General features: G+C 45.7%; 1 protein-coding gene across 1 annotated transcript in view; it reads right to left on the bottom strand.

Moving 5' to 3' along the window:
* Positions 1-2,122: 2,122 nt before the first annotated feature.
* Positions 2,123-27,261, bottom strand: part of fbln2 (fibulin 2) — a gene marked incomplete at both ends in the record, with an annotated part of 32,537 nt that continues 7,398 nt past the window's right edge. The window contains 9 exon segments of the mRNA XM_084167706.1: positions 2,123-2,483; positions 4,150-4,187; positions 4,189-4,274; positions 6,448-6,576; positions 6,659-6,769; positions 20,444-20,569; positions 21,427-21,555; positions 24,324-24,464; positions 25,164-25,301. Of these exon segments, the coding sequence (XP_084023832.1) occupies positions 2,123-2,483; positions 4,150-4,187; positions 4,189-4,274; positions 6,448-6,576; positions 6,659-6,769; positions 20,444-20,569; positions 21,427-21,555; positions 24,324-24,464; positions 25,164-25,301 (1,259 nt within the window).

Genomic DNA, 27,261 nt, shown 5'->3' on the forward strand with positions numbered 1-27,261 from the left:
CTAAGTTTTCATACCTGTGACCTTAATTACCTACCGTCTGTAAGCTGTTAGTGTCTCAACGACCGTTCCACAGGTGCATGTTCATTAAGTGTTTATGGTTCATTGAACAAGCATGGGAAAGTGTTTAAACCCTTTACAATGAAGATATGTGAAGTTATTTGGATTTTTACGACTTATCTTTGAAAGACAGGGTCCTGAAAAAGGGATGTTTCTTTTTTTGCTGAGTTTTAGATCTTCTGCACAGATTCTGTCAGACCTGGGCCCTGACAGTAAATCGCAGTAAGACAAAAATAATTGTTTTCCAAAAAAGGTCCAGTTGCCAGGACCACAAATACAAATTCCATCTAGACACCGTTGCCCCTAGAGCACACAAAAAACTATACATACCTCGGCCTAAACATCAGCACCATAGGTAACTTCCACAAAGCTGTGAACGATCTGAGAGACAAGGCAAGAAGGGCCTTCTATGCCATCAAAAGGAACATAACATTTGACATACCAATTAGGATCTGGCTAAAAATACTTGAATCAGTTATAGAACCCATTGCCCTTTATGGAGGTCTGGGGTCCGCTGACCAACCAAGAATTCACAAAATGGGACAAACACCAAATTGAGATCCTGCATGCAGAATTCTGCAAAAATAACCTCTGTGTACAACTTAAAACACCAAATAATGCATGCAGAGCAGAATTAGGCCGATACACGCTAATGATCAAAATCCAGAAAATAGTCTTTAAATTCCACAACAACCTACAAGGAAGTGATTCCCAAACCTTCCATAACAAAGCCATCACCTACAGAGAGATGAACTTGGAGAAGAGTCCCCTAAGTAAGCTGGTCCTGGGGCTCTGTTCACAAACACAAACAGACCCCACAGAGCCCCAGGACAACAACACAATTAGAACCCAACCAAATCATGAGAAACCAAAAAGATAATTACTTGACACGTTAGAAAGAATTAACAAAAAAACAGAGAAAAATAGAATGCTATTTGGCCTTGAACAGAATACCTGACCACTGTGACTGACACAGAATTAAGGAAAGCTTTGACTCTGTACAGACTCAGTGAGCATAGCCTTGCTATTCAGAAAGGCCGCCGTAGGCAGACCTGGTTCTCAAGAGAAGACAGGCTATGTGCACACTGTCCACAAAATGAGGTGGAAACTGAGCTGCATTTCCTATCCTCCTGCCAAATGTATGACCATATTAGAGACACATATTTCCCTCAGATTACACAGACCCACAAAGAATTTAAAAACCAATCCAATTTTGATAAACTCCCTTATCTACTGGGTGAAATACCACAGTGTGCCATCACAGCAGCAAGATTTGAGACCTGTTGCCACAAGAAAAGGGCAACCAGTGAAGAACAAACACCATTGTAAATACAACCCATATTTATGTTTATTTATTTTCCCTTTTGTACTTTAACTATTTGCACATAGTTATAACACTGTATATAGACATAATATTATATTTGAAATTATTTTGGAACTTTTTGTGAGTGTAATATTTACTATTCATTTTTTATTGTTTATTTCACTTTTGTTTATTATCTATTTCACTTGCTTTGGCAATGTTAACATATGTTTCCCATGCCAATAAAGCCCTTCAATTGAATTGAATTGAATTGAATTGAATTGAATTGAATTGAATTGATAGATAGATAGATAGATAGATAGATAGATAGACAGACAGACAGACAGACAGACAGACAGACAGACAGACAGACAGACAGACAGACAGACAGACAGACAGACAGACAGACAGACAGACAGACAGACAGACAGACAGACAGACAGACAGACAGAGAGAGAGAGAGAGAGAGAGAGAGAGAGAGAGAGAGAGAGAGAGAGAGAGAGAGAGAGAGAGAGAGATAGATCGAGGCATGAAGTGTGTGGCTCAGTTGGTAGAGTATGGTGCTTGCAATGCCAGGGTTGTGGGTTCGATTCTCACAGGGGACCAGTATGTAAAGGTACAAAAATGTATGCACTCACTATTGTAAGTTACTCTGGATAAGAGCGTATGATCAAATATATATATATACATGTAAGTTACTAGTATAAAGTTTAGCACCATATGAATATTAGGGAGAGTGGTGGGTGACAGTCTGTTTAGAAGCTACAGTGTGTTAGACGTGATGAAGACGTATATCCGGGCCAGGAAGGTAGTGAAGGCTCCCTGTCTCAACAGCTTCATCTCCACATCGATCAGGAAGTCTCTCAGCTCTCTCACCTGCCGCTGCAGGTACACCGCCCCCGTAAAACTGTTCAGCTTCCGCGTGGAGAAGTAGTTCTCCTCATTACCGCGGGTGATGGAGATAGCGATGTTGTCTCCACTGTAGGCGGGGGAGGGGCCAATCCTGAAGATCTGGGCGGGGATGACAATGTTGGGCTGGAAGCTCAGCTGGTAGTAGGTGATTCTCAGAGGAGAGGTCTGGCAGTCTACAGAGTTAACCGGACAAACGTTGCGCTCACAACGACTGGAGAGAGAGAGAGAGTGTTAGGGTTAGAGAGAGGGCTAGAGAGAGAGAAGGAGAGACGATTAGGGTGACAGAGTTAGGGTGAGAGAGAGAGAGGATTAGGGTTAGAGAGAGGGTTAGGGTGACAGAGTTAGGGTGAGAGAGAGAGAGGATTAGGGTTAGAGAGAGGGTTAGGGTGACAGAGTTAGGGTGAGAGAGAGAGAGGATTAGGGTTAGAGAGAGGGCTAGAGAGAGAGAAGGAGAGACGATTAGGGTGACAGAGTTAGGGTGAGAGAGAGAGAAGGAGAGAGGATTAGGGTTAGAGAGAGTGCTAGAGAGAGAGAAGGAGAGACGATTAGGGTGACAGAGTTAGGGTGAGAGAGAGAGAAGGAGAGAGGATTAGGGTTAGAGAGAGTGCTAGAGAGAGAGAAGGAGAGAGGATTAGGGTGAGAGAGAGGATTAGGGTGAGAGAGAGGATTAGGGTGAGAAAGGGAGGGAGGGAGAGAGCGTTAGGGTGAGAGAAGATTTGGGTGAGAGAGCGATAAAGGGTGTTAGGGTTAGCGAGAGGGGGTTAGGTTTAGAGAGAGCGAGAGGGTTAGGGTTAGAAAGAGAGAGGGTTAGAGAGAAAACGTTAGAGAGGGTTAGAGAGAGAGAGAGGGTTAGAGAGAGAGAGATGGTTAGAGAGAGAGAGATGGTTAGAGAGAGAGAGATGGTTAGAGAGAGAGAGAGAGATGGTTAGAGAGAGAGAGGGTTAGAGAGAGAGAGAGGGTTAGAGAGAGAGAGAGAGAGGGTTAGAGAGAAAGAGAGAGAGAGAGAGAGAGAGGGGGTTAGGGTTAGAGAGAAAGAGAGGGTTAGAGAGAGAGAGAGGGTTAGAGAGAGAGAGAGGGTTAGAGAGAGAGAGAGAGAGAGAGGGTTAGAGAGAAAGAGAGAGAGAGAGAGAGAGGGTTAGAGAGAGAGAGAGAGAGAGAGGGGGTTAGAGAGAGAGAGGGGGTTAGAGAGAGAGAGAGAGAGAGAGAGGGTTAGAGAGAGAGAGAGAGAGAGAGAGAGAGAGGGTTAGAGAGAGAGAGACAGAGGGTTAGAGAGAAAGCGTTAAGGTTAGAGAGGGTTAGGTTAGAGAAGAGAGGAGAGAGGGTTAGAGAGAGAGATGGTTAGAGAGAGAGAGGATAGAGAGAGAGAGAGAGAGAGAGAGAGAGAGAGAGAGAGAGAGAGAGAGAGAGAGGGTTAGAGAGAGAGAGACAGAGGGTTAGAGAGAAAGCGTTAAGGTTAGAGGAGGGTTAGGGTTAGAGAGAGAGGGTTAGAGAGAGAGAGAGGGTTAGAGAGAGAGATGGGTAGAGAGAGAGAGAGAGAGAGAGGGTTTAGAGAGAGAGAGAGAGAGAGAGAGAGAGAGAGAGAGAGGGTAGAGAGAAAGCGTTAAGTTAGAGAGGGTTAGGGTTAGAGAGAGACAGGGTTAGAGAGATAGATGGTTAGAGAGAGAGAGCTGGTAGTATGGTTAGGGTTAGAGAGGGAGAGCTGGTAGTATGTTAGGGTTAGAGAGGTAAAGTAGTAAAATCCATCTCCATGAATCTGTTTACATGATGAAAGGTGGAACATAAACGTGTCCACACAGACAATATTACGCTGCCATGACGACATTGATATCAATTTAGCTGTGTGTTTGTGTGTGTGTGTGTGTGTGCGTTGTACTTACGTATCTGAGACCTTTTTGTAATTGGGAGGGCAGGAGAAGGGAGAGACACCTGTACCCTCCCTGGATGTTGTAGCAGGTCTGGTCTCTAGAGCAGTTATGAACTCCTGTTGTACACTCATCAATATCTACAGCAGACAGACAGACTGATCAATATCTACAACCAGACAGACTGATCAATATCTAGAACAGACAGACAGACTCATCAATATCTACAACAGACAGACAGACTGATCATATCTACAGCAGACAGACAGACTCATCAATATCTACAACAGACAGACAGACTCATCAATAACTACAACAGGACAGACAGACTCATCAATATCTACAACCAGACAGGACAGACTCATCAATAACTACAACAGACAGACAGACTCATCAATATATACAACAGACAGACAGACTCATCAATAACTACAACAACAGACAGCTCATCAATAACTACACAGAAGACGACTCATCAATAACTACAACAAACAGACAGACTCATCAATATATACAACAGACAGACTGATCAATATCAACAACATACAGACTCATCAATCTACAACAGACATACTCATCAATATCTACAACAGACAGACAGACTCATCAATATCTATAACAGACCAGACTCATCAATATCTAACAACAGACAGACAGACTCATCGATCTACACAGACAGACAGACTCATCAATCTAGAAACAGACAGACAGACAGACTCATCAATATATACAGCAGACAGACAGACTCATCAATATCTACAACAGACAGACAGACTCATCAATAACTACAACAGACAGACAGACTCATCAATATCTACAACAGACAGACAGACTCATCAATAACTACAACAGACAGACAGACTCATCAATATATACAACAGACAGACAGACTCATCAATAACTACAACAAACAGACAGACTCATCAATAACTACAACAGACAGACAGACTCATCAATATCTACAACAAACAGACAGACTCATCAATATATACAACAGACAGACTGATCAATATCAACAACATACAGACTCATCAATCTACAACAGACATACTCATCAATATCTACAACAGACAGACAGACTCATCAATATCTATAACAGACAGACTCATCAATATCTACAACAGACAGACAGACTCATCGATCTACAACAGACAGACAGACTCATCAATCTAGAACAGACAGACAGACAGACTCATCAATATATACAACAGGCAGACAGACTCATCAATATCTACAACAGACAGACTGATCAATATCTACAACAGGCAGACTCATCAATATCTACAACAGACAGACTCATCAAGATATGCAACAGACAGACAGACTCATCAATATCTACACAGACAGACAGACTCATCGATCTAGAACAGACAGACAGACAGACAGACTCATCAATCTACAACAGACAGACAGACTCATCAATATATACAACAGACAGACAGACTCATCAATATCTATAACAGACAGACAGACTCATCAATATCTACAACAGACAGACAGACTCATCAATATCTACACAGACAGACAGACAGATAGACTCATCAATATCTACAACAGACAGACAGACTCATCGATCTAGAACAGACAGACAGACAGACAGACAGTCAAACTCATCAATCTACAACAGACAGACAGACTCATCAATATATACAACAGACAGACAGACTCATCAATATATACAACAGACAGACAGACTCATCAATAACTACAACAGACAGACAGACTGATCAATATCTATAACAGACAGACTGACTCATCAATATCTACAACATACAGACAGACTGATCAATATCTACAACAGACAGACCGACTCATCAAGATCGACAACAGACAGACAGACTCATAAATCTATAAAAGACAGACAGACTCATCAATATCTACAACAGACAGACCGACTCATCAATCTATAAAAGACAGACAGACAGACTGATCAATATCTACAACTGTGGCTCAGTTGGTAGAGCATGGGATTTGCCACACCAGGGTTGTGAGTTTGATTCCCACGGGGGACCAGTATGAAAAAGTAAAAAAATGTATGCACTCACTACTGTTCGTCGCTCTGGATAAGAGTGTCTGCTAAATGACTCAAATGTAAATGTAAACAGACAGCCTGATCAATATCTACAACACAACATACAGTCATACTGAAGGTAAACACTCATCAGTATCTGTAATTCAAGACAGTCTGTATTTATCAATATGTATAAGATGGTAATGACCACTGTGATAGCTCCACCCATATGGAAATGAATAAGGAAATAGAACAGCCCTTTATATAAAGTGTGTGAGACGCTGGGGGATGTCAGTCCGTACCTCTGCAGGTGTGTCCGGAGGTTGACAGGGTGTATCCATTAGGGGGACAGGCACACTGATATCTACCTGGGATGTTCACACACTCGAACACACACAGGTTCCCAATACTCTGGGAACACTCATCAATATCTGCAAAAGGGAAACATGTCAATACAAACACACAGGCAATTGGTAAAATGGTGTTAGAGCTATCATGGTGTGATACCTTCACATGTGTGTCCGTCCTCCTTCAGGTAGAAGCCCCGTCTGCAGTAACATTGGTAGGACCCGTAGATGTTAGCACACTCCTGACCACACGGACTAGAGTCACACTCATTCAGATCTGAGAGAGAGAGAGACAAGTCACTAAGACACCCAGCCAACCAAGTCACTAAGACACCCAGCCAACCAAGTCGCTAAGACACCCAGCCAACCATGTCACTAAGACACCCAGCCAACCAAGTCACTAAGACACCCAGCCTACCAAGTCACTAAGACACCCAGCCAACCAAGTCACTAAGACACCCAGCCAACTAAGACACCCAGCCAACCAAGTCACTAAGACCCCCAGCCAACCAAGTCACTAAGACACCCAGCCTACCAAGTCACTAAGACACCCAGCCAACTAAGACACCCAGCCAACCAAGTCACTAAGACACCCAGCCAACCAAGTCACTAAGACACCCAGCCAACCAAGTCACTAAGACACCCAGCCAACTAAGACACCCAGCCAACCAAGTCACTAAGACACCCAGCCAACCAAGTCACTAAGACACCCAGCCAACCAAGCCACCAAGACACCCAGCCAACCAAGTCTCTAAGACACCCAGCCAACCAAGTCACTAAGACACCCAGCCAACCAAGTCACTAAGACACCCAGCCTACCAAGTCACTAAGACACCCAGCCAACCAAGTCACTAAGACACCCAGCCAACTAAGACACCCAGCCAACCAAGTCACTAAGACACCCAGCCAACTAAGACACCCAGCCAACCAAGTCACTAAGACACCCAGCCAACCAAGTCGCTAAGACACCCAGCCAACCATGTCACTAAGACACCCAGCCAACCAAGTCGCTAAGACACCCAGCCAACCATGTCACTAAGACACCCAGCCAACCAAGTCACTAAGACACCCAGCCTACCAAGTCACTAAGACACCCAGCCAACCAAGTCACTAAGACACCCAGCCAACTAAGACACCCAGCCAACCAAGTCACTAAGACACCCAGCCAACCAAGTCACTAAGACACCCAGCCTACCAAGTCACTAAGACACCCAGCCAACTAAGACACCCAGCCAACCAAGTCACTAAGACACCCAGCCAACCAAGTCACTAAGACACCCAGCCAACCAAGTCACTAAGACACCCAGCCAACTAAGACACCCAGCCAACCAAGTCACTAAGACACCCAGCCAACCAAGTCACTAAGACACCCAGCCAACCAAGTCACTAAGACACCCAGCCAACTAAGACACCCAGCCAACCAAGTCACTAAGACACCCAGCCAACCAAGTCACTAAGACACCCAGCCAACCAAGCCACCAAGACACCCAGCCAACCAAGTCTCTAAGACACCCAGCCAACCAAGTCACTAAGATACCCAGCCAACCAAGTCACTAAGACACCCAGCCAACCAAGTCACTAAGACACCCAGCCTACCAAGTCACTAAGACACCAAGCCAACTAAGACACCCAGCCAACCAAGTCACTAAGACACCCAGCCAACCAAGTCACTAAGACACCCAGCCAACCAAGTCACTAAGACACCCAGCCAACTAAGACACCCAGCCAACCAAGTCACTAAGACACCCAGCCAACCAAGTCACTAAGACACCCAGCCAACCAAGTCACTAAGACACCCAGCCAAACAAGTCACTAAGACACCCAGCCAACCAAGTCACTAAGACACCCAGCCAACCAAGTCACTAAGACACCCAGCCAACCAAGTCACTAAGACACCCAGCCAACCAAGTCACTAAGACACCCAGCCAACCAAGTCACTAAGACACCCAGCCAACCAAGTCACTAAGACACCCAGCCAACCAAGTCACTAAGACACCCAGCCAACCAAGTCACTAAGACACCCAGCCAACCAAGTCACTAAGACACCCAGCCAACTAAGACACCCAGCCAACCAAGTCACTAAGACACCCAGCCAACCAAGTCACTAAGACACCCAGCCAACCAAGTCACTAAGACACCCAGCCAAACAAGTCACTAAGACACCCAGCCAACCAAGTCACTAAGACACCCAGCCAACCAAGTCACTAAGACACCCAGCCAACCAAGTCACTAAGACACCCAGCCAACCAAGTCACTAAGACACCCAGCCAACCAAGTCACTAAGACACCCAGCCAACCAAGTCACTAAGACACCCAGCCAACCAAGTCACTAAGACACCCAGCCAACCAAGTCACTAAGACACCCAGCCAACCAAGTCACTAAGATACCTAGCCAACCAAGTCACCAAGGACAAGTCACCAAAGACAAGTCACCAAAGACAAGTAACTAAGACACCCAGCCAACCAAGTCACCAAGACACTTAGCCAACCAAGTCACTAAGACACCAAGCAAACTAAGTCACTAAGACATCCAGCCAACCAAGTCACTAAGACACCCAGCCAACCAAATAACTAAGATACCCAGCCAACCAAGCCACTAAGATACCCAGCCAACCAAGTCACTAAGACACCCAGCCAACTAAGACACCCAGCCAACCAAGTCACTAAGACACCCAGCCAACCAAGTCACTAAGACACCCAGCCTACCAAGTCACTAAGACACCCAGCCAACTAAGACACCCAGCCAACCAAGTCACTAAGACACCCAGCCAACCAAGTCACTAAGACACCCAGCCAACTAAGACACCCAGCCAACCAAGTCACTAAGACACCCAGCCAACCAAGTCACTAAGACACCCAGCCAACCAAGTCACTAAGACACCCAGCCAACTAAGACACCCAGCCAACCAAGTCACTAAGACACCCAGCCAACCAAGTCACTAAGACACCCAGCCAACCAAGCCACCAAGACACCCAGCCAACCAAGTCTCTAAGACACCCAGCCAACCAAGTCACTAAGACACCAAGCCAACCAAGTCACTAAGACACCCAGCCTACCAAGTCACTAAGACACCCAGCCAACCAAGTCACTAAGACACCCAGCCAACTAAGACACCCAGCCAACCAAGTCACTAAGACACCCAGCCAACCAAGTCACTAAGACACCCAGCCTACCAAGTCACTAAGACACCAAGCCAACTAAGACACCCAGCCAACCAAGTCACTAAGACACCCAGCCAACCAAGTCACTAAGACACCCAGCCAACTAAGACACCCAGCCAACCAAGTCACTAAGACACCCAGCCAACCAAGTCACTAAGACACCCAGCCAACCAAGTCACTAAGACACCCAGCCAACCAAGTCACTAAGACACCCAGCCAAACAAGTCACTAAGACACCCAGCCAACCAAGTCACTAAGACACCCAGCCAACCAAGTCACTAAGACACCCAGCCAACCAAGTCACTAAGACACCCAGCCAACCAAGTCACTAAGACACCCAGCCAACCAAGTCACTAAGACACCCAGCCAACCAAGTCACTAAGACACCCAGCCAACCAAGTCACTAAGACACCCAGCCAACCAAGTCACTAAGACACCCAGCCAACCAAGTCACTAAGATACCTAGCCAACCAAGTCACCAAGGACAAGTCACCAAAGACAAGTCACCAAAGACAAGTAACTAAGACACCCAGCCAACCAAGTCACCAAGACACTTAGCCAACCAAGTCACTAAGACACCAAGCAAACTAAGTCACTAAGACATCCAGCCAACCAAGTCACTAAGACACCCAGCCAACCAAATAACTAAGATACCCAGCCAACCAAGCCACTAAGACACCCAGCCAACCAAGTCACTAAGACACCCAGCCAACCAAGTCACTAAGACACCCAGCCAACCATGTTACTAAGATACCCAGCCAACCAAGTCACTAAGACACCCAGCCAACCAAGTCACTAAGACACCCAGCCAACCAAGTCACTAAGATACCCAGCCAACCAAGTCACCAAGGACAAGTCACCAAAGACAAGTCACTAAGACACCAAACCAAGCCACCAAGGACAAGCCACCAAAGACAAGTCACTAAGACACCCAGCCAACCAAGTCACTAAGACACCCAGCCAACCAAGTCACTAAGACACCCAGCCAACCAAGTCACTAAGACACCCAGCCAACCAAGTCACTAAGACACCCAGCCAACCAAGTCACTAAGACACCCAGCCAACCAAGTCACTAAGACACCCAGCCAACCAAGTCACTAAGACACCCAGCCAACCAAGTCACTAAGACACCCAGCCAACCAAGTCACTAAGACACCCAGCCAACCAAGTCACTAAGACACCCAGCCAACCAAGTCACTAAGACACCCAGCCAACCAAGTCACTAAGACACCCAGCCAACCAAGTCACTAAGACACCCAGCCAACCAAGTCACTAAGACACCCAGCCAACCAAGTCACTAAGACACCCAGCCAACCAAGTCACTAAGACACCCAGCCAACCAAGTCACTAAGACACCCAGCCAACCAAGTCGCTAAGACACCCAGCCAAACAAGTCACTAAGACACCCAGCCAACCAAGTCACTAAGACACCCAGCCAACCAAGTCACTAAGACACCCAGCCAACCAAGTCACTAAGACACCCAGCCAACCAAGTCACTAAGACACCCAGCCAACCAAGTCAATAAGATACCTAGCCAACCAAGTCACCAAGGACAAGTCACCAAAGACAAGTCACCAAAGACAAGTAACTAAGACACCCAGCCAACCAAGTCACCAAGACACGCAGCCAACCAAGTCACTAAGACACCCAGCAAACTAAGTCACTAAGACATCCAGCCAACCAAGTCACTAAGACACCCAGCCAACCAAATAACTAAGATACCCAGCCAACCAAGCCACTAAGACACCCAGCCAACCAAGTCACTAAGACACCCAGCCAACCAAGTCACTAAGACACCCAGCCAACCAAGTTACTAAGATACCCAGCCAACCAAGTCACTAAGACACCCAGCCAACCAAGTCACTAAGACACCCAGCCAACCAAGTCACTAAGATACCCAGCCAACCAAGTCACCAAGGACAAGTCACCAAAGACAAGTCACTAAGACACCAAACCAAGCCACCAAGGACAAGCCACCAAAGACAAGTCACTAAGACACCCAGCCAACCAAGTCACTAAGACACCCAGCCAACCAAGTCACTAAGACACCCAGCCAACCAAGTCACTAAGACACCCAGCCAACCAAGTCACTAAGACACCCAGCCAACCAAGTCGCTAAGACACCCAGCCAAACAAGTCACTAAGACACCCAGCCAACCAAGTCACTAAGACACCCAGCCAACCAAGTCACTAAGACACCCAGCCAACCAAGTCACTAAGACACCCAGCCAACCAAGTCACTAAGACACCCAGCCAACCAAGTCAATAAGATACCTAGCCAACCAAGTCACCAAGGACAAGTCACCAAAGACAAGTCACCAAAGACAAGTAACTAAGACACCCAGCCAACCAAGTCACCAAGACACGCAGCCAACCAAGTCACTAAGACACCCAGCCAACCAAGTCACTAAGACACCCAGCCAACCAAGTCACTAAGACACCCAGCCAACCAAGTCACTAAGACACCCAGCCAACCAAGTCACTAAGATACCTAGCCAACCAAGTCACCAAGGACAAGTCACCAAAGACAAGTCACCAAAGACAAGTAACTAAGACACCCAGCCAACCAAGTCACCAAGACACGCAGCCAACCAAGTCACTAAGACACCCAGCAAACTAAGTCACTAAGACATCCAGCCAACCAAGTCACTAAGACACCCAGCCAACCAAATAACTAAGATACCCAGCCAACCAAGCCACTAAGACACCCAGCCAACCAAGTCACTAAGACACCCAGCCAACCAAGTCACTAAGACACCCAGCCAACCAAGTCACTAAGACACCCAGCCAACCAAGTCACCAAGGACAAGTCACCAAAGACAAGTCACTAAGACACCAAACCAAGCCACCAAAGACAAGTCACTAAGACACCCAGCCAACCAAGTCACTAAGACACCCAGCCAACCAAGTCACTAAGACACCCAGCCAACCAAGTCACTAAGACACCCAGCCAACCAAGTCACTAAGACACCCAGCCAACCAAGTCACTAAGACACCCAGCCAACCAAGTCACTAAGACACCCAGCCAACCAAGTCACTAAGACACCCAGCCAACCAAGTCACTAAGACACCCAGCCAACCAAGTCGCTAAGACACCCAGCCAAACAAGTCACTAAGACACCCAGCCAACCAAGTCACTAAGACACCCAGCCAACCAAGTCACTAAGACACCCAGCCAACCAAGTCACTAAGACACCCAGCCAACCAAGTCACTAAGACACCCAGCCAACCAAGTCACCAAGGACAAGTCACCAAAGACACAGACAGACAGACAGATAGACTCATCAACATCTACAACAGACAGACAGACTCATCAATCTATAAAAGACAGACAGACTCATAAATCTATAAAAGACAGACAGACTCATCAATATCTACAACAGACTGACCGACTCATCAATCTATAAAAGACAGACAGACAGACTGATCAATATCTACAACTGTGGCTCAGTTGGTAGGGCATGGGATTTGCCACACCAGGGTTGTGGGTTTGATTCCCACGGGGGACCAGTATGAAAAAGTACAAAAAAGTATGCACTCACTACTGTTCGTCGCTCTGGATAAGAGTGTCTGCTAAATGACTCAAATGTAAATGTAAACAGACAGCCAACCAAATCGCTAAGACACCCAGCCAACCAAGTCACTAAGACACCCAGCCAACCAAGTCACTAAGACACCCAGCCAACCAAGTCACCAAGGACAAGTCACCAAAGACAAGTCGCTAAGACACCCAGCCAACCAAGTCACTAAGATACCCAGCCAACCAAGTCACCAAGGACAAGTCAACAAAGACAAGTCACTAAGACACCAAACCAAGCCACCAAAGACAAGTCACCAAGCCAACCAAGTCACTAAGACACCCAGCCAACCAAGTCCCTAAGATACCCAGCCAACCAAGTCACCAAGGACAAGTCAACAAAGACAAGTCACTAAGACACCCAGCCAACCAAGTCACCAAGGACAAGTCACCAAGCCAACCAAGTCACCAACCAAGTCATCAAGGACAAGTCACTAAGACACCAAGACCAAGCCACCCAGCCACCCAGCCAACCAAGCCACCCAGCCAACCAAGCCAACCAAGCCACCCAGCCAACCAAGCCACCCAGCCACCCAGCCAACCAAGCCAACCAAGCCACCCAGCCAACCAAGCCACCCAGCCAACCAAGTCACCAAGGACAAGTCACCAAGCCAACCAAGTCACCCAAGTCACCAAAGACAAGTCACTGAGACACTGTTATGATGTATTTTCATGGTGTTGTGGGAACCAGGTTAAATATAGTAGATAGGTGACTCTGGGTGCCACACCGTCTGAATACCAAGGATTCCAGTATGTTGAGGGAGATTACTGAGGTTTATCTTAGAATGATGGATGGACATGATATACTGACTTGGGGTACAAGGTAATAACATCAAAGAAGGGAGTGCCCACTGATGGTTACCAGATGTTGTTGAAGAAACGTGTAACATGACGTATATAAACTGAGAGGTTTTCTTTGTTCAGTAGTTCGGATGACAAGAGGCAAAGCACGTGCCTTTTGTTAGATGAACCCGGGTACCAAATCTATTAGATATGTGTATGAACTCTCCACCTAAGTGTTAAATATCTTCTTGCATCATTAATTACTTGATACCCGAGAAACTCATCATAACAGACACCAAGACAAAGTCACCAAAGACAAGTCACTAAGACACCAAGACCAAGCCACCCAGCCAACCAAGCCACCCAGCCAACCAAGCCACCCAGCCAACCAAGTCACTAAGACACCCAGCCAACCAAGTCACTAAGACACCCAGCCAACCAAGTCACTAAGATACCTAGCCAACCAAGTCACCAAGGACAAGTCACCAAAGACAAGTCACCAAAGACAAGTAACTAAGACACCCAGCCAACCAAGTCACCAAGACACGCAGCCAACCAAGTCACTAAGACACCCAGCAAACTAAGTCACTAAGACATCCAGCCAACCAAGTCACTAAGACACCCAGCCAACCAAATAACTAAGATACCCAGCCAACCAAGCCACTAAGACACCCAGCCAACCAAGTCACTAAGACACCCAGCCAACCAAGTCACTAAGACACCCAGCCAACCAAGTTACTAAGATACCCAGCCAACCAAGTCACTAAGACACCCAGCCAACCAAGTCACTAAGACACCCAGCCAACCAAGTCACTAAGATACCCAGCCAACCAAGTCACCAAGGACAAGTCACCAAAGACAAGTCACTAAGACACCAAACCAAGCCACCAAGGACAAGCCACCAAAGACAAGTCACTAAGACACCCAGCCAACCAAGTCACTAAGACACCCAGCCAACCAAGTCACTAAGACACCCAGCCAACCAAGTCACTAAGACACCCAGCCAACCAAGTCACTAAGACACCCAGCCAACCAAGTCACTAAGACACCCAGCCAACCAAGTCACTAAGACACCCAGCCAACCAAGTCACTAAGACACCCAGCCAACCAAGTCACTAAGACACCCAGCCAACCAAGTCACTAAGACACCCAGCCAACCAAGTCACTAAGACACCCAGCCAACCAAGTCACTAAGACACCCAGCCAACCAAGTCACCAAGGACAGTCACCAAAGACACAGACAGACAGACAGATAGACTCATCAACATCTACAACAGACAGACAGACTCATCAATCTATAAAAGACAGACAGACTCATAAATCTATAAAAGACAGACAGACTCATCAATATCTACAACAGACTGACCGACTCATCAATCTATAAAAGACAGACAGACAGACTGATCAATATCTACAACTGTGGCTCAGTTGGTAGGGCATGGGATTTGCCACACCAGGGTTGTGGGTTTGATTCCCACGGGGGACCAGTTGAAAAAGTACAAAAAAGTATGCACTCACTACTGTTCGTCGCTCTGGATAAGAGTGTCTGCTAAATGACTCAAATGTAAATGTAAACAGACAGCCAACCAAATCGCTAAGACACCCAGCCAACCAAGTCACTAAGACACCCAGCCAACCAAGTCACTAAGACACCCAGCCAACCAAGTCACCAAGGACAAGTCACCAAAGACAAGTCGCTAAGACACCCAGCCAACCAAGTCACTAAGATACCCAGCCAACCAAGTCACCAAGGACAAGTCAACAAAGACAAGTCACTAAGACACCAAACCAAGCCACCAAGGACAAGTCACCAAGCCAACCAAGTCACTAAGACACCCAGCCAACCAAGTCCCTAAGATACCCAGCCAACCAAGTCACCAAGGACAAGTCAACAAAGACAAGTCACTAAGACACCCAGCCAACCAAGTCACCAAGGACAAGTCACCAACCAAGTCATCAAGGACAAGTCACTAAGACACCAAGACCAAGCCACCCAGCCACCCAGCCAACCAAGCCACCCAGCCAACCAAGCCAACCAAGGCAACCAAGCCACCCAGCCAACCAAGCCACCCAGCCACCCAGCCAACCAAGCCAACCAAGCCACCCAGCCAACCAAGCCACCCAGCCAACCAAGTCACCAAGGACAAGTCACCAAGCCAACCAAGTCACCCAAGTCACCAAAGACAAGTCACTGAGACACTGTTATGATGTATTTTCATGGTGTTGTGGGAACCAGGTTAAATATAGTAGATAGGTGACTCTGGGTGCCACACCGTCTGAATACCAAGGATTCCAGTATGTTGAGGGAGATTACTGAGGTTTATCTTAGAATGATGGATGGACATGATATACTGACTTGGGGTACAAGGTAATAACATCAAAGAAGGGAGTGCCCACTGATGGTTACCAGATGTTGTTGAAGAAACGTGTAACATTACGTATATAAACTGAGAGGTTTTCTTTGTTCAGTAGTTCGGATGACAAGAGGCAAAGCACGTGCCTTTTGTTAGATGAACCCGGGTACCAAATCTATTAGATATGTGTATGAACTCTCCACCTAAGTGTTAAATATCTTCTTGCATCATTAATTACTTGATACCCGAGAAACTCATCATAACAGACACCAAGACCAAGTCACCAAAGACAAGTCACTAAGACACCAAGACCAAGCCACCCAGCCAACCAAGCCACCCAGCCAACCAAGCCACCCAGCCAACCAAGCCACCCAGCCAACCAAGCCACCCAGCCAACCAAGTCACCCAGCCAACCAAGCCACCCAGCCAACCAAGTCACCCAGGGAAGGTCACCCATCACCAGGCCCAGGTCACCCCACCTAGCCAGGCTCCCCCAGCCAGCCCACAAAGCCATGTCAACAACATCTGCATAAGGGACAGGTTCACCTCTTTGTTGTGTTGGAAGGGGTCCGATGGATTTCACTAAATAACAGAGTTGACAAGCCTGGGGTAAGGAGAGTCATCCACCTGGCTATCTCTGTGTCTGAAGAATCACCAGCCGCACGCAGGGTTGCTGTGTGACTACAGCTGAACCAGAGTACCAGACCAATGATGTACCAAAGACATCTTCAATCAGTGTTTTTTCAATAATTTTCTGCCGTGCATAATACGTGGTAGGCTATGTACTGTATAATACGTGGTAGGCTATGTACTGTATAATATGTGGTAGGCTATGTACTGTATAATATGTGGTAGGCTATGTACTGTATAATATGTGGTAGGCTATGTACTGTATAATATGTGGTAGGCTATGTACTGTATAATACGTGGTAGGCTATGTACTGTATAATATGTGGTAGGCTATGTACTGTATAATACGTGGTAGGCTATGTACTGTATAATACGTGGTAGGCTATGTACTGTATAATATGTGGTAGGCTATGTACTGTATAATATGTGGTAGGCTATGTACTGTATAATACATGGTAGGCTATGTACTGTATAATATGTGGTAGGCTATGTACTGTATAATATGTGGTAGGCTATGTACTGTATAATATGTGGTAGGCTATGTACTGTATAATATGTGGTAGGCTATGTACTGTATAATATGTGGTAGGCTATGTACTGTATAATACGTGGTAGGCTATGTACTGTATAATATGTGGTAGGCTATGTACTGTATAATATGTGGTAGGCTATGTACTGTATAATATGTGGTAGGCTATGTACTGTATAATATGTGGTAGGCTATGTATTGTATAATACGTGGTAGGCTATGTACTGTATAATACGTGGTAGGCTATGTACTGTATAATATGTGGTAGGCTATGTACTGTATAATATGTGGTAGGCTATGTACTGTATAATATGTGGTAGGCTATGTACTGTATAATATGTGGTAGGCTATGTACTGTATAATATGTGGTAGGCTATGTACTGTATAATATGTGGTAGGCTATGTACTGTATAATATGTGGTAGGCTATGTACTGTATAATACGTGGTAGGCTATGTACTGTATAATATGTGGTAGGCTATGTACTGTATAATATGTGGTAGGCTATGTACTGTATAATATGTGGTAGGCTATGTACTGTATAATACGTGGTAGGCTATGTACTGTATAATATGTGGTAGGCTATGTACTGTATAATATGTGGTAGGCTATGTACTGTATAATATGTGGTAGGCTATGTACTGTATAATATGTGGTAGGCTATGTACTGTATAATATGTGGTAGGCTATGTACTGTATAATACGTGGTAGGCTATGTACTGTATAATACGTGGTAGGCTATGTACTGTATAATATGTGGTAGGCTATGTACTGTATAATATGTGGTAGGCTATGTACTGTATAATATGTGGTAGGCTATGTACTGTGTAATATGTGGTAGGCTATGTACTGTATTGTATAATGGCACAATCATTATTTTATTTCCGGGTTTTGTCTCGGGCTTGAGCGCATAAGCCTATGACTATGCATCAGCTCTAATATATCATCACCTTAGAAAGCGCTGTCCAGTTCGTTGTGTTAGTCTTTGAAACAACATCCACAACGTCCATGTTTTCCACTCAGTTTCAACCTGCTGTTCAACTTCTTTCTTCAAATTGATCAGTCACAGTGAGGTGAGTTTTAAAAGCATGATACTGTTTTTATTTTACTTAACACACCTTTTTCACCCCAATTTTGTGATATCCAAATTGGTAGTTACAGTCTTGTCCCATCGCCGCAACTCCCGTACGGACTCATGAGAGGCGAAGGTTGAGAGCCATGCGTCCTCCGAAACACGACCCTACCAAGCCACACTGCTTCTTGATACACTGCTTGCTTAACCTGGAAGCCAGCCGCACCAATGTGTCAGAGGAAACACTGTACAACCGGCCACACGAGTCAGCGTGCACTGCGCCCAGCCCGCCACAGGAGTCACTAGAGCGCAATTGGACAAGGACATCCCGGCCGGCTGCGACACAGCAAAGGGTTCGAACCTGGGTCTGTAGTGATGCCTCAAGTACTGCAATGCAGTGCCTTAGACCACTGCGCCACTCCGGAGGCATGATACTGTTTTGATGATAAATGTTTTGATGATCGCATTTGCATTGATGTCAGAGTGGTTAGAGGGCCAATAGAGCCCTTTGTACCAGGCCATTAGCGACCTGATGGTCGTTAGCGAGTTGGGCACTACCAAGTGCATAATAGGGGGATTACTGTAACTATAACGTGGAATTTTACTGGCCCCAGAGTCTGCAACACCACTAAGCAAGGGTCACCAACAAGCAAGTGGCACCATGAAGACCAAGGAGCTCTCCAAACAGGTCAGGGACAAAGTTGTGGAGAAGTACAGATCAGGGTTGGGTTATATAAAAAATATCAGAAACTTTGAACATCCCACGGAGCACCGTTAAATCCATTATTAAAAAATTGAAAGAATATGGCACCACAACAAACCTGCTCACGGACCAGGCAAGGAGGGCATTAATCAGAGAGGCAACAAAGAGACCAAAGATAACCCTGAAGGAGCTGCAAAGCTCCACAGCGGAGATTAGAGTATCTGTCCATAGGACCACTTTAAGCCGTACACTACACAGAGCTGGGCTTTACGGAAGAGTGGCCAGAAAAAAGCCATTGCTTAAAGGAAAAAAGAAGCAAACATGTTTGGTGTTCGCCAAAAGGAATGTGGGAGACTCCCCAAACATATGGAAGAAGGTACTCTGGTCAGATGAGACTAAATTGAGCTTTTTGGCCATCAAGGAAAACGCTATGTCTGGTGCAAACCCAACACCTCTCATCACCCCGAGAACACCATCCCCACAGTGAAGCATGGTGGTGGCAGCATCATGCTGTGGGGATGTTTTTAATCGGCAGGAACTGGGAAACTGGTCAGAATTGAAGGAATGATGGATGGCACTAAATACAGGGACATTCTTGAGGGAGACTTCCAGAGATTTGAGACTGGGACGGAGGTTCACCTTCTAGCAGGACAATGACCCTAAGCATACTGCTAAAGCAACACTCGAGTGGTTTAAGGGGAACATTTTAAATGTCTTGGAGTGGCCTAGTCAAAGCCCAGACCTCAATCCAATTGAGAATATGTGGTACGATTTAAAGATTGCTGTACACCAGCGGAACCCATTCAACTTGAAGGAGCTGGAGCAGTTTTGCCTCGAAGAATGGGCAGAAATCCCAGTGGCTAGATGTGCCAAGCTTATAGAGACATACCCCAAGAGACTTGCAGCTGTAATTGCTCAAGTTTTCAGTTTTTTTTGTCTTATTCCTTGTTTGTTTCACACACACAAAACATTTGCATCTTCAAAGTGGTAGGCATGTTGTGTAAATCAAATGATACAAACCCCCCAAAAATCTATTTTAATTCTAGGTTGTAAGGCAACAAAATAGGAAAAATGCCAAGGGGGGTGAATACTTTCGCAAGCCACTACCTTCACAATATTAGTTCTGTCACAGTTGTTTTACCTTCACAGTTCTTCCCGTCTAAGGCCAGAGAGAAGCCTGCTGTACAGGAACACCGGTAGGACCCTGGACTGTTCTCACAGGTCTGAGCACACATCCTCCCGGGGTAGCTCCAACACTCATTCACATCTAGAAGGGAGAGGGGAGAGAGAGGACAGAGAGGAGAGGAGGAGAGAGAGAGGAGAGAGAGGAGAGGAGAGGAGAGTAGAGGAGAGAGAGGAGGGGAGGAGAGAGAAGGAGAGAGGAGAGTAGAGGAGGAGACAGAGGAGGAGAGAGAAGGAGAGAGGAGAGTAGAGGAGGAGAGAGAGGAGGAGAGAGAAGGAGAGAGGAGAGTAAAGGAAGAGAGAGAGGAGGGGAGAGAAGGAGAGGGAGGAGAGTAAAGGAAGAGAGAGCAGAGGGGAGAGAAGGAGAGAGAGGAGAGTAAAGGAAGAGAGAGCGGAGGGGAGAGAAGGAGAGAGAGGAGAGTAGAGGAAGAGAGAGAGGAGGAGAGAGAAGGAGAGAGGAGAGTAAAGGAAGAGAGAGAGGAGGGGAGAGAAGGAGAGGGAGGAGAGTAAAGGAAGAGAGAGCAGAGGGGAGAGAAGGAGAGAGGAGAATAAAGGAAGAGAGAGAGGAGGGGAGAGAGGGAGAGAGAGGAGAGGAGGAGAGAGAAGGAGAGAGGAGAGTAGAGGAGGAGAGAGAGGAGGGGAGAGAAGGAAGGAGGAGAATAGAGGAAGAGAGAGAGGAGGGGAGAGTAGGAGAGATAGTAGAGTAGAGGAAGAGTGAGAGAGAGAGGAGGGGAGAGGTCAGGTTAGCGTGATGGAGAGGTGTGTCTGCGAATCCCCTGTAGCTCAGTTGGTAGAGCATGGCGCTTGCAACGCCAGAGTTGTGGGTTCGTTTCCCACGGGGGGCCAGTGTGAAAATGTATGCACTCACTAACTGTAAGTTGCTCTGGATAAGAGCGTCTGCTAAATGACTAAAATGTAAAAATGTAAATGTGTGTTACCTACCAGTGCAGACCTGGCGTAGTGCATCGTACTGGTAGCCTGTTTGACAGTCACAACGGTAGCTACCAGGGAGGTTGTGACAGATCTGGCCCTCACCACACCCATGGCTACCTGTCTGACATTCATTCACATCTACACAGGGAAGAGAGTCAACACCTCAGGAACCGACACTGGTTAAAAATACTGGTCTCTCTGTGTCTGTCTCTCAATTCAATTCAAAGGGCTTTATTGGCATCTGTTTACAAAGCAGGTCAAATAACAACAAATGAAATCAGCAATAACAATGTTATTAACTACTATTACTATTACTACTCTCGCAAAATAACAGAGTCATTTAAATTATATACTGTATTGTTGGTGTTAAGTACTGAAGTACAAATACTTTAAAGTACTACTTACGTAGTTTTTGGGGTATCTGTACTTAACTATTTATATTTTTGACAACTTTTACGTTTACATTTACTTCACTACATTCCTAAAGAAAATAATGTACTTTGTACTTCATACATTTTCCCTGACACCCAAAAGTACTAGTTACATTTTGAATTCTTAGCAGGACAGGAAAATGGTCAAATTCACACACTTAAGAGAACATCCCTGGTCATCCCTACTGCCTCTGATCTGGCGGACTCACTAAACACAAATGCTTTGTTTGTTTGTAAATGATGTCTGAGTGTTGGAGTGTGCCCCTGGCTATCAGTAAATAAATAAAAAACTAGAAAATGTGGTCATCTGTTTTGCTTAATATAAGGAATTTTAAATTATTTATAAACAGATAAATATTTGTATTTACAATGTAGTTTGTTCTTTTTGTGGCAACAGGTCACAAATCAACCTGCAGTGATGGAACACTGTTATTTCACATAACAGATATAGGAGTTTATCCAAACTGGATTTGTTTTCAAATTCTTTGTGGGTCTGTGTAATCTGAGATAAATACATGTCTCTAATATGGTGATACATTTGGCAGGAGGTTAGGAAGTGCAGCTCGGTTTCCACCTCATTTTGTGGGCAGTGTGCACATAGCCTGTCTTCTCTTGAGAGCCAGGTCTGTCTATGGCAGTGGTCAAGATCACTTTCTGAGTCAAAACAGAAGCTTATGCAACATGAACCTTTTAAAAACAGTTCTGTAGCAATAAGGTTAGTAGTAGACTATAGGCCCAATAATTATCACTGCATACTGGCTATGCTTGAAATGCCCTGCCAATGATGATCTTCTCAGACCATTTGGAAATGATATGTGACTCGTTTCAGGAAGCTAGGCTTATGCCACATGTCACTACTTCACAGGAGAGGCATTTGAACGTAAACATCTTTTAAAGATCAAAATGCGTTTTTTGGAAGAAATGCCTTCTGGAACATGTGAACTTTCGTGTGTCTTAATAACAAACTTGTATTCCATTCGTAAATACGAATACAATTGTTAAATTATGAGCCTAGTTGGTTTAGCCACGGAAAACAACAGGATCCTTCCCGCTAGCCATGATTGGCTGAGATAATGGATGGGCTGGACATGCCGGGAGATGAGTTTGGATTGGTCTGCCATGTAGCATGCTTCTGTCTATACCGTGAGCTGCTCAGTATGTGTTGATAATCCTTTCTAGCGTGGCTTTTTAAATATATATAACGTTAGCCATCAAGAACTACAAAAGTTTTGCTAGTTTTCTCAACAACTGATGCCCTAAATTTAGCAGGTGCTATCGACAGATCAGTTGGAAAAAGTGATGGGGTACTTTCTGCAAACGCCACGGTCACTGTGAACTGGAGTGACTTGACACAACGTTGGCCAAACAAGATGTAGCTACAAACAAAACATAAATTAAATGGTTCCAGTCTGCTGTGTAGAGTTCATCCATGTATACGGGTAAGAGTCTAGCTACATTTTCAGATATTATACTTTCCTAATTTTGTCAGAAAGCCGTTTTCATTGCAAGTTAAAGCGTACTGTTAGCTTGCTAGCGAACGTTAGCTTGCTGGCTCGCTAGCTAACGTTACGTGTATGATCTGTGTAGTAATATTATTCAAATCGGAAATCCATTTGCATTGCTAGTTATAGCCTAATGTTAGCTAGCTAACATTGAACCTAGTTGTTAGCTTTAGCTACCTGGAGATTCATAATACAGCTATGACAATGTTTGTATTGGTAGTAGTATGAGTTGGGATTATGCCCGTTCTTTGTTTAGCTAGCTAGCTACATGTCTAAACAAAAGACTCCAGTTCGCCAGATGATTACATGACCCATCAAGTTAGCCAGGTGTGTCTGGGGGTGATAACGGCCATCTATTGTATTTCATTGATTTGCTCTCTGGGCCTGCCGGGTAGGCAGAGTTCTACCTTCAGACATGAAATGGTTCAAAACGGGAACACTTTGCCTTCCTGGTGCTAGGGCTGCTGAATCAGCTAACGCCAACAGCATTGAAACTAATTTAAAAAAAATAGGAATGCAAAGCTTTATCGTTGGGTTTTTTACTGAAATGTTTGGTGATCGACTAGATCAATTGGTGGTCCTCTGTAGCTCAATTGGTAGAGCATGGCGCTTGTAGCGCCAGGGTAGTGGGTTCGATCCCTGGGACCACCCATACGTAAAAATTTATGCACACATGACTGTAAGTCGCTTTGGATAAAAGTATCTGCTAAATGGCATATTATTATTTTAGATCGACCGGTTGGTGACACCACACACCAATCACACACACAAACCAAACCAAACCAAACCAAACCACACCACACCACACCAAACCACACCAAACCAAACCAAACCACACCACACCAAACCACACCACACCAAACCAAACCAAACCAAACCAAACCAAACCACACCACACCAAACCACACCAAACCAAACCACACCACACCAAACCAAACCAAACCAAACCAAATCAAACCAAACCACAACTCACCGATGCAGCGTGTTCCATCAGGGCTGGAGTGGAATCCCTGGCTACACATGATGACCTTCCTCTGACAGGTATAGGACCCCACAGTGTTGATACAGTTACCAGCACTACATGGATCGGATAGACTACTGCACTCATTAATGTCTGGAGGGAGAGGGGGGGGTGGAGGGGGGGGGGGGGGGGGGGGGGATGGAGATGGAGAGGGGGAGTGGGGGGGAGATGGAGAGGGGGGGGGGGAGATGGAGGGGGGGGAGAGGGAGGGAGAGAGGGAGATGGAGGGGGGGGGAGAGATGGAGAGGGGGGGAGAGAGGGAGATGGAGGGGGGGGGGAGAGATGGAGAGGGGGGGAGAGAGGGAGATGGAGGGGGGGGAGAGGGAGATGGAGAGGGGGGGAGATGGAGAGGGGGGGAGATGGAGAGGGGTGGGGGGGGAGAGATGGAGATGGAGAGGGGGGGAGATGGAGAGGGGGGGAGAGAGGGAGATGGAGGGGGGGGGGAGAGATGGAGAGGGGGGGAGGGGGGGAGAGAGGGAGATGGAGAGGGGGGGGGGGGGAGAGAGGGAGATGGAGAGGGGGAGTGGGGGGGAGAGAGGGATGGGTTCAGTCCAACAGACACAGAGAAGGCTAAAGAACATGTGCTAATGTCGTTCCGTGTATGGCCACATGGGGTCACTAGAGGTCTCTCTCACACATTCAGTTTCCATTGGAGTCCTGGGTGAAGCCTGTTAGACATCTCTGTTGCCCCCTAACCACACATCTAGAATCAGATTCCCCAGCACCAACACATAACCTCAACCATTAGGAGAACAGCGGGCTTCTGACCCTGAATCAGATGTGATGGCTTACCAATGCAGTTTCCATGTGAGTCCTGGGTGAAGCCTGTGAGACATCTCTGTTTAGGGTTACACAGGAAGGAGCCCTCAGTGTTCTCACATTCAAACCGTCCACCACAGTTGTGGCTGTTCAACGTACACTCATCAATATCTGGAGGACAGGAGAGAAGACGAGAGGAGATCATTCCCACATATATTATTTAGTATATGTAAAGACAAGATTAAATCAAGAATAGTCTGATGGGTGACAATATCAGCTTATCACTTGTGAACTATATATTATCACTTATGAATGATGCCCAGCGTGTGCAGTAAGGCAAGAAACAGTGCATGTCTTTTTTTGTGTGACTTTTTTAAATCATAGTCGCACACCTCATGTAGCCTCCTAGTGAAAGTGTGCATGGTGGTGGAACATGGTGTTTCATAAAGTACACATTTTCCCTGTTTGTTTTTTCTTCACCTTCTCTCCATTAAATAAAGTTAAGGAGGAAATCGAATATAACCTGAATGGAGAATGTTTTAGGTACGAACTGGTCCACGAGGGATATGGATGTATTGCCGGGTGCAATGTGTTTCGACAGTGAGATGAAAACGACTCAATATCGCCATCTAGCCTTTGGGCTCCATACTGAACCAGAACATCTCCCACCCATAAAGCTGTGGTCTCCTTAGTTCTGATCCTCCACTGCTGATAACAACTGAACACCCCTCCTACCAATCAGAACATCTCCCACCCATTTACCACTGAATAGCATGCTGGGAGTCAGGCCATTGAACATTCCACTCTAAGATGTGAGGGCTGGGTCTCCAACTGCAGATGACAGTGGATTCATAACTAGCATCACAGCTGGTCCCAAACCATCCAACAACCCTAATTAGGTGGGACTTTAGTCCTCACAGCTGGTCCCAAACCATACAACAACCCTAATTAGGTGGGACTTTAGTCCTCACAGCTGGTCCCAAACCATCCAACAACCCTAATTAGGTGGGACTTTAGTCCTCACAGCTGGTCCCAAACCATCCAACAACCCTAATTAGGTGGGACTTTAGTCCTCACAGCTGGTCCCAAACCGTACAACAACCCTAATTAGGTGGGACTTTAGTCCTCACAGCTGGTCCCAAACCGTACAACAACCCTAATTAGGTGGGACTTTAGTCCTCACAGCTGGTCCCAAACCGTACAACAACCCTAATTAGGTGGGACTTTAGTCCTCACAGCTGGTCCCAAACCGTACAACAACCCTAATTAGGTGGGACTTTAGTCCTCACAGCTGGTCCCAAACCGTACAACAACCCTAATTAGGTGGGACTTTAGTCCTCACAGCTGGTCCCAAACCATACAACAACCCTAATTAGGTGGGACTTTAGTCCTCACAGCTGGTCCCAAACCATCCAACAACCCTAATTAGGTGGGACTTTAGTCCCCACTTTAAATATTCTTCTTCTTCTGCACGCTGCTCCTCTTCCTCCATTTAAGCTAGAAACACTTCAAACTTTAAAATATGTAGACTGGTCTGGATTGAGCTGCTTATATAAAACGTATATATTTTTAAACTATTCAACTTTTTGTCCATCTTCATTCACTTTAATGTGACTTTTTTTCTAAATTCAAAAGCTCCCTGTTGTGATATCATCGCTTCCAACTTCCATTCACTGTAAATGCAACAGCACAACTTTTGACACAAATCAGCTACTTTGACCACTTTGACAAAAACTTACACAAAGAGTTAAAGGGTATGACATCTTCCTCTACTTATCTGCTATTCAGACCTGACTAATGTAGCTTATAACTTCCCACTGCTGACTTAACTTCCATGGAACTTTTCAGAACTTTTAAATCAGAACAATTTTAATAGTTATTTGTGATTAAACATGTGATCTAACTGCCCTCCAAACTATTAAGGTTGATAGGGCAGTCTATGAAAGAAATCAGACCAGTTATTTTACTAAATTTAACTTTGACTATAATTAACTATATTTAACTTCTTGGCTTAAGTCAAACATAAAAAAATGATTCCACTGCTACACAAATACTTGTAAAGTGTTAAAGCAAGTCCCACCAATTTTTCTTCATAATCGTAATGATGGTGATGATGATGACGATGATGTTG

This window comes from Coregonus lavaretus (genome assembly GCF_964263955.1).
Source record: "Coregonus lavaretus genome assembly, chromosome: 8".
Lineage (NCBI taxonomy): Eukaryota > Metazoa > Chordata > Actinopteri > Salmoniformes > Salmonidae > Coregonus > Coregonus lavaretus.